Below are 21,831 nucleotides of genomic sequence, written 5' to 3' on the forward strand. Positions count from 1 at the left end.
ACAAAAATTAGCCAGGCATCGTGGTGCATGCCTGTAATCCCAGCTACTTAGGAGGCTGAGGCAGGAGAATTGCTTGAACCCGGGAGGTGGAGGTTGCAGTGAGCCAAGATGGCACCACTGCACTTCAGGCTGGGTGATAGAGTGAGACTCTGTCTCAAAAAAAAAAAAAAAGGCATTTTCAAACCTCATGGGATCCTCAAACTAAAAAACATACAATGAATACACTAAAAATGAAAAGCAAGAAACTAAATCACATCACCAGTGAAAATCACATTCACTAAAGGAAGACAGGAAGGAAAGAAAGAAGGAAGAGACGACCACAAAACAGACCAGAAAACAATTAGCTAAATAGCAGGAGTAGGCCCACACTTATCAATCATAACATTGAATGTAAATGGAATAAATTACCCAATCAAAACACACAGAGCAGCTGAATGGATAAAAAAACAAGACCCATTGATCTGTTGCCTAGAAGAAATACAATTCACCTACAACACATACATAGGCTGAAAACAAAAGGACGGAAATAGATATTCCATGCCAATGGAAACTGAAATAGAGCAGGAGTTGCTGTACTTATATCAGACAAAATAAATTTTAAGACAAAAAGTATAAGGAGAGACAAAGAAGGTTACTATATAATGATAAAAGGGTCAATTCAGTAAGAAGATATAACAATTTTAAATATACATGCACCCAACACTAGAGAACCCAGACATATAAGTAAATATTAGAGCTACAGAAAAAGATAAGCTTCAATGCAAAAATAACTAGAGACTTCAACACTCCACTTTCAGCATTGGATAGATCTTCCAGACAGAGAGTCAACAAAGAAAGAGCAGACTTAATATGCATTATAGATAAAATGGACCTAAGAGATATTTACTGAACTTTTTATCCAATGGCTGCAGAATACATATTCTTTTCCTCAGCATATGGATCATTCTTAAGGATAGACCATATGTTAGGTCACAAAAAAACTCTTAAAACTTTGAGAAAAATGAAATAATATCAAGAATCTTCTCTGACCACAATGGAATAAAACTAGAAATCAATAACAAGAGGAATTTTGGAAACTATACAAATACATGGAAATTAAACAACATGCTCCTGAATAACCCGTGGTTCAATGAAGAAATTAAGAAGGATATTGAAAAATTTCTCAAAACAAATGATAATGCAAACACAACATGCCAAAGCTTATGGAATACAGCAAAAGCGGTACTCAAGGGAAGTATATAGCTTCATCAAAAAACAGGAAATACTGAGAATGATGGTTTACAGTTTCATCCATGTCCCTATGAAGGACATGAACTCATCATTTTTTATGGCTGCATAGTATTCCATGGTGTATATGTGCCACATTTTCTTAATCCAGACTATCGTTGTTGGACATTTAGGTTGGTTCCAAGTCTTTGCTATTGTGAATAGTGCTGCTATAAACATACGTGTGCATGTGTCTTTATAGCAGCATGATTTATAATCCTTTGGGTATATACCCAGTAATGGGATGGCTGGGTCAAATGGTATTTCTAGTTCTAGATCCCTGAGGAATCGCCACACTGACTTCCACAATGGTTGAACTAGTTTACAGTCCCACCAACAGTGTAAAAGTGTTCCTATTTCTCCACATCCTCTCCAGCAGCTGTTGTTTCCTGACTTTTTAATGATCGCCATTCTAACTGGTGTGAGATGGTATCTCATTGTGGTTTTGATTTGCATTTCTCTGATGGCCAGTGATGATGAGCATTTTTTCACGTGTTTTTTGGCTGCATAAATGTCTTCTTTTGAGAAGTGTCTGTTCATATCCTTTGCCCACTTTTTGATGGGGTTGTTTTTTTCTTGTAAATTTGTTTGAGTTCATTGTAGATTCTGGATATTAGCCCTTTGTCAGATGAGTAGGTTGCAAAAATTTTCTCCCATTCTGTAGGTTGCCTGTTCACTCTCATGGTAGTTTCTTTTGCTGTGCAGAAGCTCTTTAGTTTAATTAGATCCCATTTGTCAATTTTGGCTTTTGTTGCCATTGCTTTTGGTGTTTTAGACATGAAGTCCTTGCCCATGCCTATGTCCTGAATGGCATTGCCTAGGTTTTCTTCTAGGGTTTTTATGGTTTTAGGTCTAACATTTAAGTCTTTAATCCATCTTGAATTAATTTTTGTATAAGATGTAAGGAAGGGATCCAGTTTCAGCTTTCTACATATGGCTAGCCAGTTTTCCCAGCACCATTTATTAAATAGGGAATCCTTTCCCCATTGCTTGTTTTTGTCAGGTTTGTCAAAGATCAGATAGTTGTAGATATGTGGCATTATTTCTGAGGGCTCTGTTCTGTTCCATTGGTCTATATCTCTGTTTTGGTACCAGTACCATGCTGTTTTGGTTACTGTAGCCTTGTAGTATAGTTTGAAGTCAGGTAGCGTGATGCCTCCAGCTTTGTTCTTTTGGCTTAGGATTGACTTGGTGATGCAGGCTCTGGAAACCATCATTCTCAGAAAACTATCGCAAGGACAAAAAACCAAACACCACATGTTCTCACTCATAGGTGGGAATTGAACAATGAGAACACATGGACACAGGAAGGGGAACATCACGCACCAGGGACTGTTGTGGGGTGGGGGGAGGGGGGAGAGATAGCATTAGGAGATATACCTAATGCTAAATGACGAGTTAATGGGTGCAGCACACCAACATGGCACATGTATACATATGTAACAAACCTGCACGTTGTGCACACATACCCTAAAACTTAAAGTATAATAATAATAAAATTTTAAAAAAGCAAAAATTAACAGACACAAATCCCGCAGTATTGGTAAAAAGACTGAATGTAAATGAATAAAAAATGTAATCAAAAGACAGCTATTGTAAGACTGGATTTAAAATTCTAAGTGTATACTATCTACAGCACCTTGATATAAAATATAAATTTATTGAAAGTGAAAAGATGAATAAAGATATATTATACAATCAGCAACCACAGAATTAGTGGCTATAATAATTCTAGGCAGATAATGAAACAAAATATGTTATTGAGCTAATAACTTTTTTTTTTTGAGACAGAGTTTCTCTCTTGTTGCCCATGCTGGAGTGCCATGGAGCCATTTCGGCTCACTATAACTTTCGTCTCCCAGGTTCAAGTGAGTCTCCTGTCTCAGCCTCCCAAGGAACTGGGATTACAGTGCCTGCCACCATGCCCAGCTAATTTTCTGGGGTTTCACCTTGTTGGCCAGGCTGGTCTTGAACTGATGACCACAGGTGATCCACCCGCCTTGGTCTCTGAAAGTCATGGGATTACAGCTGTGAGCCACCACGCCTGGCCCATAATTTTTATCATTATAAAATGATATATAATTTTATCATTATAAAAATGTATTCTATAATTTTATTATATTAAGAGAAACATTTTATAATTATAAAAACATGTAACAATAAAATGTTAGTTCATCAAGAAGATACAATAGTTATAAATACATATGTATCAATAGTAACAGAGCACCAATTTACATGAAAAAAATCTGATGAAAGTAGAAAAAGACAAGGTGAAAAAATGGTTGCATACATAAATGCACCACTTTCTGTAATGGATAGAACAATCAGACAAAAAATAAAGGCAATAAACGATTTAGCACTATAAGCCAACTAGACCTGGAAGACATCTATAAAATGCATCACAATAATAGAATGTACACTTTCCTCAAGTGCACATAGAACACCTCCATGATAGACCATATCCTGGCCATAAAGCAAATGTTAATAAATGTAAAAGGATAGAAATAATGTGAAAAAAAGAGGAAATACTTAAAAAAGAGGAAAAACTTCAAATAAACAATCTGGTGATGCATCTTAAAGAGCTAGAAAGAACAAAGCAGGAGGCATCACGCTACCTGACTTCAAACTATACTACAAGGCTACAGTAACCAAAACAGCATGGTACTGGTACCAAAACAGAGATATAGATCAATGGAACAGAACAGAGCCCTCAGAAATAATGCCACATATCTACAACTATCTGATCTTTGACAAACCTGAGAAAAACAAGAAAGGGGGAAAGGATTCCCTATTTAATAAATGGTGCTGGGAAAACTGGCTAGCCATATGTAGAAAGCTGAAACTGGATCTCTTCCTTACACCTTATACAAAAATTAATTCAAGATGGATTAAAGACTTAAATGTTAGACCTAAAACCATAAAAACCCTAGAAGAAAACCTAGGCATTACCATTCAGGACATAGGCATGGGCGAAGACTTCATGTCTAAAACACCAAAAGCAATGGCAACAAAAGCCAAAATTGACAAATGGGATCTAATTAAACTAAAGAGCTTCTGCACAGCAAAAGAAACTACCATCAGAGTGAACAGGCAACTTACAAAACGGGAGAAAATTTTTGCAACCTACTCATCTGACAAAGGGCTAATATCCAGAATCTACAATGAACTCAAACAAATTTACAAGAAAAAAACAACCCCATCAAAAAGTGGGCGAAGGATATGAACAGACACTTCTCAAAAGAAGACATTTATGCAGCCAAAAAACACATCAAAAAATGCTCATCATCACTGGCCATCAGAGAAATGCAAATCAAAACCACAATGAGATACCATCTCACACCAGTTAGAATGGCGATCATTAAAAAGTCAGGAAACAACAGCTGCTGGAGAGGATGTGAAGAAATAGGAACACTTTTACACTGTTGGTGGGACTGTAAACTAGTTCAACCATTGTGGAAGTCAGTGTGGCGATTCCTCAGGGATCTAGAACTAGAAATAACATTTGACTCAGCCATCCCATTACTGGGTATATACCCAAAGGACTATAAATCATGCTGTTATAAAGACACATGCACACATATGTTTATTGCGGCACTATTCACAATAGCAAAGACTTGGTACCAACCCAAATGTCCAACAATGATAGACTGGATTAAGAAAATGTGGCACATATACACCATGGAATACTATGCAGCCATAAAAAGGATGAGTTCATGTCCTTTGTAGGGACATGGATGAAATTGGAAATCATCATTCTCAGTAAACTATCGCAAGGACAAAAAACCAAACACCGCATGTTCTCACTCATAGATGGGAATTGAAAAATGAGAACACATGGACACAGGAAGGGGAACATCATGCTCTGGGGACTGTTGTGGGGTGGGGGGAGCGGGGAGGGATAGCATTAGGAGATATACCTAATGCTAAATGACGAGTTAATGGGTGCAGCAGACCAGCAGGGCACATGTATACATATGTAACTAACCTGCACATTGTGCACATGTACCCTAAAACTTAAAGTATAATAATATTAAAAAAAAAACAAAAAACAAAACAAAAAAAAGAGCTAGAAAAGAAAGAGCAAACCAAACCCCAAATTAGTAGAACAAAAGAAATAATAAATATTAGTGAGGAAATAAATAAAATTGAAATAAGAAAACAAAGATAAATGAGACTAAAGTGGGTGTTTTGAAAAGTTAAACCAAATAGACACACCTTTGGCAAGACTAACAAAAAAAGAGAGAAGATCCAAATATATAAAATCAGAAATAAAAAAGGAGACATTACAACTGATACTGCAGAAATTCAAAGGATCATTAGTGGCTACTATGGGCAACTATATGCTAATAAATTGGAAAATCTAGAAAAAATTGACAAACTTCTAGACACATACAACCTACAAAGATTGAATCAGGAAGAAATAAAAAACCTGAACAGAACAATAATAATAAGTAATGAGATTGAGGCTGTAATAAGATGTCTCCCAGAAAAGAAAAGCCTGAGACCTGATGGCTTTACTGCTGAATTCTACCAAACATTTAAAGAATCAATACCAATCCTACACAAGCTATTCTGAAAAATAAAGGAGAAGGGAATACTTCCAAACTCATTCTAAGAGGCCATATCACACTGATACCAAACTCAGACAAAGACACAACAAAAAAACAAAAGCTATAGGCCAATATCTCTGATGAATATTGATGCAAAAATCCTCAACAAAATACTAGCAAACTCAATTCAACACTTTAGAAGATCATTCATAATGACCAAGTGGGATTTATCCCTGGGATGCAAAGATTTAACATATGCAAGTCAATCAATGTGATACATCATATTAACAGAATGAAGGATAAAAATCATATATTTATTTCAATTGATGTTGAAAAGCCATTTTGATAAAATTCAGCATCCCTTTATGATAAAAACCTTCAAAATACTGGGTATAGAGGGAACATATCTCAACATAATAAAAACCATATATGACAGACCCACTGCCATTATCATACTGAAAGACCTTCCCTGTAAGATGTGGAACACAGCAAGGATTCCCAGTGTCAATGCTGTTATTCAACATAGTACTGGAAGTCCTAGCTAGAGCCATCTGACAATATAAATACGTAAAGGGCATCCAAACTGGAAAGGAAGAAGTCAGATTATCTTTGTTTTTTTTGGGTTGGGGTTATATCATTTATTTATTTATTTATTTTTCTTCATTTATTCTAAACACAAAAATGGGATACATGTGCAGAACATGCAGGTGTGTTACATAGGTATACGTGTGCCATGGTGGTTTGCTGCTCCTATTGACCCATCCTCTAAGTCCCTCCCCTCACCCCCCACCCCCCACCCCCCAAAAGGCCCTGGTGTGTGTTGTTCCCCTTTCTGTGTCCATATGTTCTCGATGTTCAACTCCCACTTATGACTGAGAATATGTGGTGTTTGGTTTTCTGTTCCTGTGTTAGTTTGCTGAGGATGATGGCTTCCAGCTTCATCCATGTCCCTGCAAAGGACATGATCTCATTCCTTTTTACGGCTGCATAGAATTCCATGGTGTATATGTATCACATTTTCTTTGTCCAGTCTATCATTGTTGGGCATTTGGGTTGGTTCCATGTCTTTGCTATTGTAAATAGTGTCACAATCAACATACATGTGCACGTGTCTTTATATTCCCTTGGGTATATACCCAGTAATGGGATTTCTGGGTCAAATGGTATTTCTGGTTCTAGATCCTTGAGGAATCGCCATACTGTCTTCCACAATGGTTGAACCAGCTTACACTCCCACCAACAGTGTAAAAGCGTTCCTATTTCTCCACAGCCTCACCAGCATCTATTGTTTCCTGACTTTTTAATAATTGCCATTCTGACTGGCATAAGATGGTATCTCATTGTGGTTTTGATTTGCATTTCTCTGATGGTCAGTGATGTTGAGCCTTTTTTCATATGTTTCTTGGCCATGTAAATGTCTTCTTTTGAGAAGTGTCTGTTCATAAACTTTGCCCACTTTTTGATGTCCTTTTTTTCTTGTAAATTTGTTTAAGTTCCTTGTAAATTATGGATATTAGACTTTTGTCAGATGGGTAAATTGCAAAAATTTTCTCCCATTCTGTAGGTTGCCTGTTCACTCCGATGATAGTTTCTTTTGCTATACAGAAGCTCTTTAGTTTAATTAGATTCCATTTCTCAATTTTGGCTTTTGTTGCGATTGCTTTTGGAGTTTTTGTCATGAAGTCTTTGCCTATGCCTATGTCCTGAATGGTTTTAGGAAGAAGTCAAATTATCTTTGTTTGCAGATGATATGGTCTTATACTTGGAAAACCTGAAAGATTCCACAACAAAACTATTAGAACTGATAAACAAATTTGGTAAAGTTGCAAGATACAAAATCAACATACAAAAAGCAGTAGCATACTGCATGTCTATATGCCAACAGTGAATGATCTGAAAAAGAAATGTAAAAAGTAATCCAACCCCATCAAGTTATCAATGACTTTCTTCACAGAATTGGAAAAAAACTACTTTAAAGTTCATATGGGACCAAGAAAGAGCCCGCATTGCCAAGTCAATCCTAAGCCAAAAGAACAAAGCTGGAGGCATCACGCTACCTGACTTCAAACTATACTACAAGGCTACAGTAACCAAAACAGCATGGTACTGGTACCAAAACAGAGATATAGACCAATGGAACAGAACAGAACAGAGCCCTCAGAAATAATACCACACATCTACAACCATCTGATCTTTGACAAACCTGACAAAAACAAGAAATGGGGAAAGGATTCCCTATTTAATAAATGGTGCTGGGAAAACTGGCTAGCCATATGTAGAAAGCTGAAACTGGATCCCTTCCTTACATCTTATACAAAAATTAATTCAAGTTGGATTAAAGACTTAAATGTCAGACCTAAAACCATAAAAACCCTAGAAGAAAACCTAGGCAATGCCATTCAGGACATAGGCATGGGCAAGGACTTCATGTCTAAAACACCAAAAGCAATGGCAACAAAAACCAAAATTGAGAAATGGGATCTAGTTAAACTAAAGAACTTCTGCACAGCAAAAGTAACTACCATCAGAGTGAACAGGCAACCTACAGAATGGGAGAAAATTTTTGCAATCTACCCATCTGACAAAGGGCTAATATCCAGAATCTACAAAGAACTTAAACAAATTTATAAGAAAAAATCAAACAACCCCATCAAAAAGTGGGCAAAGCATATGAACAGACACTTCTCAAAAGAAGACATTTATGCAGCCAACAGACACATGAAAAAATGCTCATCATCACTGGCCATCAGAGAAATGCAAATCAAAACCACAATGAGATAACATCTCACGCCAGTTAGAACGGCGATCATTAAAAAGTCAGGAAACAACAGGTGCTGGAGAGGATGTGGAGAAATAGGAACACTTTTACACTGTTGGTGGGACTTTAAACTAGTTCAACCATTGTGGAAGACAGTGTGGCGATTCCTCAGGGATCTAGAACTAGAAATACCATTTGACTCAGCCATCCCATTACTGGGTATATACCCAAAGGATTTTAAATCATGCTACTATAAAGACACATGCACACGTATTTTTATTGCAGCACTATTCACAACAGTAAAGACTTGGAACCAATCCGAATGTCCAACAATGATAGACTGGATTAAGAAAATGTGGCACATATACACCATGGAATACTATGCAGCCATAAAAAGGATGAGTTCATATCCTTTGTAGGGCATGGATGAAGCTGGAAACCATCATTCTGAGCAAACTATCACAAGGACAGAAGACCAAACACCACATGTTCTCACTCATAGGTGGGAATTGAACAATGAGAACACATGGACACAGGATGGGGAATATCACACACTGGGGCCTGTCATGCGGTTGGGGGATGGGGGAGGGATAACATTAGGAGATATACCTAATGTAAATGACGAGTTAATGGGTGCAGCACACCAACATGGCACATGTGTACATATGTAACAAACCTGCACATTGTGCACATGTATCCTGGAACTTAAAGTATAATAATAAAAAAGTAACCTCATTTACAATAGCCACACATAAAATTAAATACCTGGAAATTAACCAAAGAAGGAAAAGATCTGTATAATGAAAACTACAAAACGCTGATGGAAGACATTGACGAGGACACCAAAAAATGAAAGTTTCCATGTTCGTGGATTGGAGGAATCAATATTGTAAAAATGTCCATACCACCCAAAGCAATCTAGAGATTCAATGCAATCCCTATCAAATTACCAATGACATTCTTCACAGAAGTAGAAAATCCTAAAATTCATGTGGATCCACAAAGTACATAGAGTATCTGAAGCTATCCTAAGCAAAAAGAATAAAACTGGAAGAATCACATTACCTAACTTCAAATTATCCTACAGAGCTATAGTAACTCAAACAGCATGGTACTGGCATAAAACCAGACACATGGATCAATGGAATGGAATACAGAACCAATAAACAAGTCCACACACCTATGGTGAACTCATTTTTGACAAAGGTGACCAGGACATACTCTGAGGATAAGACCATCTCTTCAATAAATGGTGCTGGGAAAACTGGATATCCATATGCAGAAGAAAGAAACTAGACCCCCATATACATATCTTTCCATATACAAAAATCAAATCAAAATGGATTAAATACATAAATCTAAGACCTCAAACTCTGAAAGTACTACAAGAAAACATTGAGGGAAAATCTCCAGGACATTGGTCTTGGCAAAAATTGCTTGAGCAATACCCCAAAAACATAGACAACCAGAGCATAATTGGACCAATGGGATCATATCAAGTTAAAAAGCTTCTACACAAAGGAAACAGTCAACAAAGTGAAGAAACAATCCACAGAACGGGAGAAAATATTTGCAAACTACCCATCTGACAAGGGGTTAATCACCAGAAGATATAAGAAGCTCAAACAACTCTGTAGGAAAAAATTTAATAATCCAATAAAAAATGGGCACAAGATTTGAATAGACATTTTTCTAAAGATATATAAGTGGCAAACATGCATATGAAAAGGTGCCGAACATCACTGATCATCAGATAATTCAAATAAAAACTACAATGAGGCATCATCCTAACCCAGTTAAAATGGCTTATATCCAAGAGACAGGCAATAACAAATGCTGGTGAAGATGTGGAGAAAAGGACACCCTGTACCATGTTTGTGGGAATTTAAATTAGTACAGCCGCTATCGAGAACAATTTAGAGGTTCCTCAAAAAACTGAAAATTGAGTTTCCATATGACCCAGCAATCTCACTGCTGGGTATGTATCCCAAAGAAAGGAAATCAGTATATTGAAGAGATATTCCTGTTTGTTGCAGCACTGTTTACAATAGCTAAGATTTGGAAGCAACCTCACTGTCCATCAACAGATGAATGGGTAAATAAAATGTAGTACATATACACAATGGAATACTATTCAGCCATAAAAAGTATGAGAACCTGTCATTTGCAACAACATGGATGGAACTGGACATTGTTAAATGAAATAAGCCAAACATCACATGTTCTCAGTTATTTGTGGGATCTAAAAGTTAAAACAATTGAACTCATGAACATAAAAAGCAGAAGGATGGTTACCAGTGGCTGAGAAGGGTAATGGGGGGTGCCGAGGAGGGGCAGGAATTGTTAATAAGTAAAAAAAAACGTAGTTAGAAAGAATGAATATAAGACCTAGTATTCGATAGCACAACAGGGTGACTATAGCCAATAATAACTTAATTGTACATTTGTAAATAACTTAAAGAGTATAATTTGTTTGTAACTCAAAGGATAAATGCTTGAGAGGATGGAATAAATAAATAGGTTGTGTGAAAGTTCCCTCCTAAATATTGCAAGTCTATACCTAAGAATTATATCAATATACTCATAAAAAACAGAGATCGAAATATAAATGGGCCAAACCTTTAGTGAGTCTGTGCTAATGATTTTGTTTATAGAATAGCAGATCTGTGGGGAATCATTTTTGACCTTTCTGGAATATGATTAGTCATTCCTACTCCCAAACATGTTTTTCAAGTGCCTAACTTAAATTGAAGCTCAGAGTGAAACTTTATTGTCCCCAGGTTATACAGGTCAATTATTAAATACTTACAGTTTTTTATTCTCTTTGGTCTCAAAAGATCCCAGGAAACTTAGGTTTTTAATGAAATTATTAGGTTTCTTTTCATCTGAAGACTATCAGTTTCCTTTAATGACATCATGATCTTAGTTTGCCTTTCTTAATTTTGGACATCGTGGAAATGAAACAGGGCTTTGCTTTTCCCATGATCCAGCCTCTCAGTTTGAATTTTTCCAGGCATCCATGACCAAGCCTAGCATTTCAGAGTCTGGTCAAGAGAACTTCATAGTCTCTTCCATCTGTCTGTTACTTCCAGTTCTCTCTGACACCCTCCTAGTCCCTAGTGTCACATTTGGATTCCAATACAGATCCTGTGTCTGGTCACCTTTTCTGCCCACCCTTCCAGCTTCACACTAACTTTTTAAATGAGCACATTACAGTCATTAAGACTACCAGAGACAATTCAGTTCAACTTTCTCTCATTTTTTCCTGCTCATAAATTCTCAGTGACTCCAGTCTTAGCCTGCTTTGTGCTGCTATAGCAGAATACCTTAGACTGGGTAATTTATAAAGAGTGGAAATTCATTTCTCACAGTTCTGGAGTCTGGGAAGTCCAAGATTAAGGCACTGGAAGATTTGGTGTTTGGTAAGGGCTCAATCTCTGCTTCCAAGAGGGTGCTTTGAATGCTGCATCCTCCAAATGGGATGAACAATACTCCTCTCACGGCAGAAGAGCAGAATAGAGCAAACCCACTCCCATAAGCCCTTTTTATTTTGAACATAATCCATTCCTGAGGACACAGCCCTCATAACCTAAGCACCTCCTATTAGGCCCCACCTCCCAACTCTATTGCACTGGGGATTAAGTTTCAACATGAGTTCTGGAAGGGACAAAAATAGTCAAACCATAGCAACCTGTTTCCAAACAGGTCAAGACTACAACCCTCTTTGTCAGTCTTCCAGGTCTACCCTATCCTCCCTTTGCATATTCTGTTATACACTCAGATGGGCTGTTCTCTCTACAGAAAATCCATTTTTGCTCCCTGTTTCCCTGTTTCCGCCCTCCCTCAACACACACACACACACACACACACACACACACACACACACACACACACAGTGGAGCTCCTCCTGGAAACTCTTACTGCTCTTAGAGTTTGGCCACAAATTATCTAACCTTTGAGCCCAATCACACCAAGCCTCTTCCTACCTTTTTCCTTCCGTTAGAATGGACATAGTCCTCTTTTCCCTTATGATACTAGTACTTATCAGGTCAGGTGAAGTTGTGATTTGATCATAGTTAGTGGTTTAGTGGCCAGCAGGAGAGATGGGGACAGAAGCTAGGGGAGCAAACTTGTCTTGTAAGGCAGATGGCAAAATACTAACCTCATATAAGAAGTGAATGCTAGTCCTTAATTGGGAGAAACGGGTTGGGTTGCCAGTTTAGCAAAAAGATAAAAGAAATACAAAGATACTCAGTTAAATTTAATTTCAGATAATGAATTTTTAAAGTATAAGTTTGACTAAAGTATTACATGTAACATTACAATTAGCTCTTTATCTGAAATGCACTTTTAACTGGGCATTCTGTATCTTATTTGACAATCCTAGAGCTCAGAGGGTTCAGGTGAATGTGGGATGAAGATGAAGAGATGAAAGTCTCTTTATATGTTACCAAGGATGCCTTCTTTCATATTTTGCCCTAAATCGTCATTCATTTTCTCAGCTTTTTTCTTTCTATAATGCATCAATGGCATCTAAAAAGTCAGCAAATTCTATATAATTGCCATTTCCCCTTATCTTCTCAATTACTTGAGATATTACACTTGCATGTACATTCATTTCTACTAGTATCACTTGAAAGTTTAAACAACTGTACTGCCATAGCATGCCAGGGACTACCTATTATCAGTATTTTATCTATTACCAATGACAGAATCCTCATTGCCTGCTCTGAAAATCCCATTTTGGGGTCTGTTCCCTAGGATCACTTCTGTTATCCCCCGTTTTAGGTAAGGTTCTATGGGAAAATGACTATGAGATAAAAATTCGATTGTAGACAATTTATAGGGGTATGCTCAAAAGAACCTTTGTGAATTGGTGAGGGAGGAAAGAATAGCAGAGAAAGAATTGAACTGATACAGTCACAACGAAGGCCTCAGCTGATCCTGTGGTGAGTTTGGTAACTGAGATGACCTTTCAAAGTTGCCCAAAATTGAACCAGGAGGTCTGGCTTTTGTCTACCTACATCATTCCATCATTGGATGCGGGCTGCATAACCTTAGAAGAGGCAGTTGCCTTCAGATAAGGGCAATTCTCCAGAATTTGGAGAAGTCAGTGCCCCTGACCTGAGAAGGTATGGCAAGGGGTGGGGAGTGGTTCCGGGCAGCAAAACACAGCCTCCATTTCAACAAATGTAATTGTATCTCTGTTGGCTATCTTTTATCTATTACTTTTATCGATCTTTAGTATATATATTTTTAAAATTCTGTTTATCTTCATTTCTCTCGTTACCAGTTTCTAGTGTCGTGTATTCCTTCCAAGTTAATCTTCATTTGTTTTTTTTATTATTATTTCCTTAGTCCTGTCAGTTTTTGTTTCATAGCCTTCTGTTATTTCCGTGTTCTTTTTCTGATTTATACTGTTTCAAAGGTTTAAATGTTTTCTTTCAGCTCATTTAGAAATACTAGGTCAGAGTTTTTATCTGCTTTGTGTATGCATGTTTCTGTGCGTTCACATCCTATGGGTCTTGTCTCTCAAGGTGTTACACTCACCTTTTGATGTTTATTTTGCTATCATACTTTCTGGGATTTGATTTCTCTGGATTCTTCCTCCATCTGCTACTATCTGAACTTTCCTTTTCCCTTACCCACAATCTCTCTTCCCTGTTCAATTTGATTTCTGAAATAAGCAGTTTTCTTTCTGTATGTGGAATTTTTTCTTCTGGAAGAAAACATATGGTGGATAGTTGTGAAATCCTTAAGGGATGAGTTCACCACAGCTCTCTCTGATCTCTTGATGATTCTGTGCAGTTTTCTTTACTTATCTGTAATTCAGAACCTGTGATCACTTCTTCCAATGTTTCAATTGCTCTCAAACCTATTTTCCCAGTTTGGTCAAGAAATAATGATATCTCAGAGTAGGGTGATGACAGTAAAGATGAAGAGAACTGAACATTAAGAGAAACATTTTGGTGATATAATCAAGAGGAATTGCTTATGGTCTAATGTAGGAGAGAAGAGATGCTCAAAAATGGTTTTTGGCTTAGGCAATTAGATGGTTTTACAGAAATAAGGGAAACTAGATGAACAATTGGTAATGACAGAAGGCAGCATTCTATTTGGCTATATTAAGTTTGCAGCGCCTATTAGATAACCATGTATATATATCAAATAAATAAATCTTTGAACTGAGAGAAAATGGTCTGCTTAGATGTCCTTCGGGAAGCCTTTTCTGAATGCCCTCTTCCCATCCCATTAAGCTCATTACCTTTGCTACCCACAGCGTCCTTCATCACTTTGATTGAAGCCTTTATAAAACTTATTTTGTAACTGCCTATTTATTGGTCCATTTCCTCTGTTGGACTGTGAGCTTTTTGAAAAACAATGTGTGTTCATTCTTTTTTCAAGTTCCTTCCTGGCACAATGCTGACAGTCAGCTCTTATTTGTTCAATGCATGCACACAAGACAGTAAATTCTATTTTTCTACAGCTCCAGTTTTTGAAAACTATTTTCCAGATTTGCCCAGTACTTGCCTCCCTGTATCTTCTACCCAGTTCAGGATTTATCTCTGAAGTTAGATACTTTTAACTTATTCCAAATATTCTCTTATATATTTGACTTAGACCATATGTGATTTTCATGTCTGGGTGAGCATATTAGTCTTTCAAACCAAGTACGTAATGAAATCCTCAACATTGTTTTCACATATAATATCTTAAATTATGCTTCCTCAAATATGTTTTTGTATTGAAATACCCAAATGTAGGATTTACTATTTATATCATTAAATTTCATCTTAGTGAGTTCAACACTTAATTCCAGAAGTGGAGATCATTTGGGATCCTGCACATAAACATCTTGACTTACATATACTCTTACCTCTAAATGCTCAGAGGCAGAAGTTGGGAGCATAACAAATGTGCCAAAGTTGGGCTCCAGACCCTTTCCCCATTTTCAACCAGAACATTATGTATTTAGGTTAATGTAAAATTTGTTTTATGGTGAGGTTAACGTAAAATTTATTTTTGGCAAAAAATTGTCTTAAAATTTTTGAAAACCACTTTTCTAGAGCAAGTCACTGGTGCATGTCCCAAGACCGTAATCAATACTACATCCTTTTTGGTCTACTCAACACATCACCAATTTAAATGGTTTTGGTTTTTAAAGTTTGCATGACTTATCCACTATAGATTAAAAATGGGTGGATAATTTTTATGAATCATTGTATCTATTTTTAAAAGATGAGAGTAATTTTGTATCTTAGGGAATATTTTTATAATATATAGTTTTGAGTCCTCTCCAACTTTAAATACAAGCTTCTATGAAAGAATTCGTCAATTTAACAGATGCTGGCAATTCAACTGATCTTATCTTGCACTTTGTGAAAAGGTGCTGCAGTTCTTGGTGTGCTCAAAAAAGATCACTGGCCAATTTGTGCTTGGTGATTCGCAGTCTATGTATTCTACTCTAGTTCTTCTTTCCCCTCTCCTTTCACCAATACACCAAATGTATTTAAAAGGGGGGATGATATTGTAGCATAAAATAATCTTACAACAACAGTCTCATGGAAGAAAAGTGGATTTGGGAAGCATCTAATTCCATTTAGGACTATTTACTCAACTAGGTATAAACCCAATCAATAATATTATGCTTCAGCTTACATTTACTATTTTATTTAAATTGCAAAGAACAGCTATTAAATGCCTTGCCCAAATGCAGACATGTCACCTATTAAATACTTTGCCTAAATGTAGATATGTCACCATCTAAATTTATTTTGTTATCTTTAAAAAATAGAGACAGGATCTCACTATGTTGCCCAGGCAGTTCTTAAACTCATGGACTCAGGTGATTCTCCTGCCCCAGCCACCCAAAGTGCTGGGATTACAGGCATGAGCCACTGTGTGGAGCATAAATTTGTTTTTTGATAGGATTAACACATGAAGAGAACACAAAGCCTACTTCTCATATTCCTAGTGATTCCAAGTTGGATTCTAATGGTATTCTCACAAGGTCACAGAGCAACTTGATGGTGCAACTGAGACCAGAATCCTGGAATTTAGATTCACAGGCCATTATTACACTGTCTGCTATCCCATTGTGATCCTCAAATACTTAGTGGTACTGCTCATAAATAAAGGGAGCACCAGCGTAAAAAATTTGTCAAAATCAAACAATTCAAAGGTAACACCCTCTGGTCCTCTACCACTTACCAATTCTTCCTTCTTCGGTTTCAACCATTTAATTGGTCATATTTTCCTAACCTTAAACTGAGTTTGAGACTCAGTATCAGCCTCTGTGAGATAAGATATAGAAAATATAAAATTATTACAACTTCACAGTGTGATCTCCTCAGAGGTATTAAGTGCCAACTGTTTAATTATTGCCCCTCCAACTCCCAAAATAATAATTTTGGATGGGAAATGATCATTTACATAAAACAATATGTAGAAATTAAAACACTTTAATATAAACATTTCCAGAATATAGACTGATCTTATATCAGTACTTTTTGAGACCGTTTTAAAACTATATATCATCTAAGTTTATTATAGACTGTTTCATTTTCCACTTTCAGAACTAGAAAATGCAAAAATACACTGCAAATTAGATTTAACAAAGAAAAAATCAGTTTAAGTTATTTCATACATATTCCTTAGAGAAAGCTGAGACACATAAACACAGAAAAACAACAATAAAATACCACCAACACTAACACAAAACCAAGCAAAGAACTGATTTTGTAATGCTTGGTAATTCTGTCCTTTAAAATAAATTATCTCCCATGAATAAATAATTCACTATCACAGCAATTTGATGAGCAGAAGTAGAGACAACTTCATTTAGGGAAATTACATTATATGTGAGATATGTGAGAAACATTTAATAATTTTTTTTCTTTTTTAAGAAAATGAAGGAAAGTAACTTGAGGAAAAGGCATACTGAATACTTTTACTTCACTTGGCTTTTTTAGAGATTAAAGTAGCCATCCACCTAGAAAAATTACAATAACATGAATTTTATAAAACCAAACTTTTTTTCCTTCAACTTTGAAGGAACAGAACTAAAAAGTTGAAAATCCTAGAGTAGACTCATCCCAAATCACTGTCTCTTCTGTCTTTTCTTGAGTAGGTTTCTTTTTCTCTTAAGTTCTTGTGTTCTCATGTTAGTGTTGTTCAGAGGCTAGGTTTAGGCTTTTGTTGTTGTTTCTTCTTTCAATTAAATTTCAAGTTTTTTTAAATAGCTTTCCTGAAGTGACACTGACTGTATCTACCTCTCCTTTTCTTCATCTGATCCTCTTGCTTTTGTCTAAAGTCCATTTTCTTAGCTGATTTCCTCAATTAATCCTTGGGCAAACAAAACTAAAAGTTCAATACCCAAGAATAGACTCATTCCAAAACACAGATTCTTGTCTTTTCTGTAACAGGTTTCCTTTTCTCTTATGTTCTCCTTGAGTTCTTATGTTCTTTCTCAGAGGTTAAGTTTGGGCTTTTTTTCCCCTTCTTTTAATTCAATTTAAATTTTTATACAAAAAAAACCTAAGTGTCCTGAAGTGACACTGACTGTATCTACCTCTCCTTTTCTTCATCAGGTGTTCCTTTTTCTAAATCCATATTGACTGTGTTTTTTTTTTTTCAATTCAACCTTGGGTAAACAAAACTAAACATTCAAAATCCAAGAATAGACTCATCCCAAAGCATTTCCTCTTCTGTCCTTTCTTCAACAGATTTCTTTTTCTCTTTCCTGTGCTTACGTTCTTCTTTCTCGGAGGGTACATCATGGCTTTTTTTCTTTTTTCGATGCTTAAGCTTTCCTGAACTGACCTTGACTCTATCCTCCTCTCTTTTCCTTTGTCTGATGCTCTTGTCTTTGTCTAAATCTGTATCTTCGTAACTCTTTTTCCTTTTATGCTTGGACTGCTCTTTCTCTGGCCTTTCTTTGCCTTCTTCTAGGTGTCGTTTTCTCTTCTGATGTTTCCGTTTATGACCTGCTTGATGGTCAGCAGTATTGTTTTCTGAAGAGAGGTGCTTGTAAACTTCAGATTCTACACTGTATGAGCCAGAGTTATTTTCTTGCTGATTAAGGCTCAAGGGTACTGGTTTTTCTGGGAAACAGTCTCTGGTGAGTTGACAGTAGCTAATAGAATCTAGTCTCTGTTTGCTATCATGAGCTGGTAAGCAATGAGGTAACTGGTTTTCCACTACTTGTGAAATACTATATGGTCCTGAATAGGTCTGGAAAGTCTCACATGGGAGCTTTTGCTCCAACATTCTATGTCTGGGTCTGACATCAACCATTTCTCTGTTCCTGTGTGTTTCTACAGAGCTATCTCCTATCTTTCTGAAACAAGTTTTTGGCTCTAGTCCTCTGGCTTTCTGCACTTTTATGTAATCTTCAAGTTCATCTTGGAAAGAATCATATGTCCTCTTTGAATGGGTTGGTAGCCACTGAGGTAACTGGCTTTCCACTGGTGAAATATGGTATGGTCGTTGGTAGGTCTGGGAAGCCTCATGTGAAAATCTTTGCTCACACATTCTTGATCTGGGTCCAGAATCAACCATTTCTCTGTACCCATGAGTATCCACAGAGTTCTCTCTCATCTTTCTGAAACAAGTCTTTGGATCTAGTCCTCTGGCTTTCTGTACTTTGATGTAATCTTCAAGTTCATCTTGGAAAGAGTCATATGTCTTCTTTGAATGAGGTAACTGCTTTTCCATTGCTTGTGAAATATTGTATGGTGCTGGGTATGTCCGGAAAGTCTCAAATGGGAGTCTTTGTTCAAATATTCTATGTCTGGGTCTGGAATCGACCACTTCTCTGTATCTACGGGTTTCCAAAGAACTCTCTTCCATCTTTCTGAAACAAGTCTTGGCCTCTAGTCCTCTGACTTTCTGCACATTGATGTAATCTGCACACTCATTTTGGTAAGAGTCTTGTGTCTTCCTTGAATTCTTCACTAGATTGATAACAATGGATTCTCTGTAAAGAAGACAGTAGAAAATTCTTGTTATTAGATTATTTTATTCTAAATATTTTATTTGTTCTTAAAAGTATTAGTCTGAAAAAACAAAAACAACAAATTTAAAAACCCAAACAGATTTTAAAAACCTACTTCATTATAAAAGCTATAAATTGTGAATTTTTATGTCAAAAAAGCACATTGGACAGTGAGAACCTACCTCATTATAAAGCCATAAATCATGACTTTCTATGCCCCCCAAAAAGGAGCATGGAAAATGATATATCTCCTAGGCACCTCACAATTTTTATGCAAAAAAGAAAAGGAAATTTCCTTTGGCCCGGGATGAAAGGGAAGACGGGTCTAAAGTAGCAGATATATCTGATGTTGTTGTAGCACTAAAAATGTTAAGGCATGTTGGAATGTATGGGTGGGGACAAATAATATTTAATGTCCTGACAGATGCTCTGATTTGAATGTCATATCATTTTTAAAGTTTTCATTAGTTCCTTATATACATCTTATAAATGTGATATGTGTTTATTCTGTAATCTTGAGATTTTTAAAAATCTGAATTATAAATCTAGCCAGGTGTGGTGTGTGTGCCTGTATTCCCAGCTACTGAGGCTGAAGCAGGAGGATCTCTTGAGCCCAGGAGTTAGAGGCTGTACTGCACTATGATGGAACCTGTGAATAGCCACTGGACTCCACCCTGGGCCACAGAGCAAGAACCCATCTCTGAAAAAAAGGAATGTAAATGTAGGTTAATTGGGTAAGTCAGACAATTTAGCTTCTAAGTATTCGGATACAAATAATAGAAATATTTTCTACTAGAACAAAACAATGTAACAGAAAGAATAGGTCTTGATTTTATTTTATTCATTTTATTTTATTTATTTTCTTGAGACAGGGTCTCACTCTGTTGCCCAGGTTAGAGTGCAGTGGTGTGATCATGGTTCACTGCAGCCTCAACACCCTGGACTCAAGCGATCCTCCTACCTTAGCTACCCAAGTAGCTGTGACCATGGGTACATGCCACTAAACCTGGCTAATTTTTCTTTTTTCTCAGGTAGAGATAAGGTCTCACTATGTTGCCCTGGCTTGACCTCAAACTCCTTGGCTCTTCCTCCCACAGTGCTGGGATTACAGGCATAAGCCACCAGGCCTGGCTCTATGTCTTGACTTTAAAAGCATCAATACAAAGATAAATAGTCAAATACCCTTTGCTACCTGAACTAACCAATCTCCAACTGTCCATTCAATTCTCCTCTCCTTGAAATAACAGAATAAAATGGACTAAATATTTATTGAACTCCTACTATGTGCCAGGGCAGGCACCTTACACATATTATATTTCATCATAACAATCTTATATAAGAACTGACAAAAGTTATACACTTGGTAGAAAAATGGATCTGGTATTCTAATCCAGGTCCATCTAATAGCAAGACCTCTGTTCTTAACCACTATACATCACTGGAAAAATGGTGACTGGGTCACTGAATCCCTGGAACCAAGCAAACCTTCCAGAAATTCTCTGCATTTGTGTGGTTAGTGTGAGAGTGATCCTTTAGCATCTCTCCAAAGAACACTGCTCTCTAGTCAGGAGGGGTGCCAGTTAGCCAGGTTTGCCAGTACACTATCATTACTAGAACTAAAACTAGAACCCCTGAGGGACACTAGTATGCAATATGTTACAAATATTGCCAACCATACCCAGGTTAAACCCATAGGGACATGAATGCCTAAGAAGTTTGTAAAATACATCAAAGAGTGCTTGACTAGAAGCTCTGGTCTTTGGCATCATAGGAAAATTTTGGCAAAAATACTTACTTAATTTGATGTTCACTTCCTTGCATGTGGGACCGGAACATATCTAAAGATGTAAAAGCAATACTACAAATATGGCAAACATAGGTTCTCATACTAAATGCTGAAAAAACAAAGAGTTCAAGTTAAGAAGGTCAGTATAAATACATTTAGAATCACATGATGTTAGAACTGGACAAGAATTTATTAGAGACCATCTACTTGACATTTTCCAATAAAGATGGGGCCCAGAGAGGTCAAATGACTTGGTCAAAGTCACAGAGCAAGTTAGTAGTAGTGTTAGCCTCTCAGAGCCCACACCTCTTAATTGAATGCCCAGAATTCTTTACACCACACCACACTGCTTCTCTAGCTTAACTTCTTCCCTAAGAATCTGCTATCTGTCTACTTACTGTTGCTACATGGAGGTGCAACAGGCACCTGAAATTTAGCATGGCCAACCAACCTTTGCCTCTGAATCTCTTAACCA

General features: G+C 36.8%; 1 protein-coding gene across 8 annotated transcripts in view; it reads right to left on the reverse strand.

Annotated features, from left to right (window-relative positions):
- Positions 1-17,020: 17,020 nt before the first annotated feature.
- The window catches only part of ZMAT1 (zinc finger matrin-type 1), a 50,399-nt gene continuing 45,588 nt past the window's right edge, over positions 17,021-21,831 (reverse strand). For all 8 annotated transcript variants that reach the window (XM_034949483.3, XM_034949482.3, XM_034949484.3 and 5 more), the window contains 2 exons: positions 21,366-21,465; positions 17,021-19,552 (listed from right to left, as the gene is read on the reverse strand). In XM_034949483.3, the coding sequence (XP_034805374.2) occupies positions 18,241-19,552; positions 21,366-21,465 (1,412 nt within the window). In that variant the 3' untranslated portion in view covers positions 17,021-18,240. The remainder of the gene's footprint in view (positions 19,553-21,365; positions 21,466-21,831) is intronic.

The sequence above is a fragment of the Pan paniscus genome, chromosome X, assembly GCF_029289425.2.
Source record: "Pan paniscus chromosome X, NHGRI_mPanPan1-v2.0_pri, whole genome shotgun sequence".
Lineage (NCBI taxonomy): Eukaryota > Metazoa > Chordata > Mammalia > Primates > Hominidae > Pan > Pan paniscus.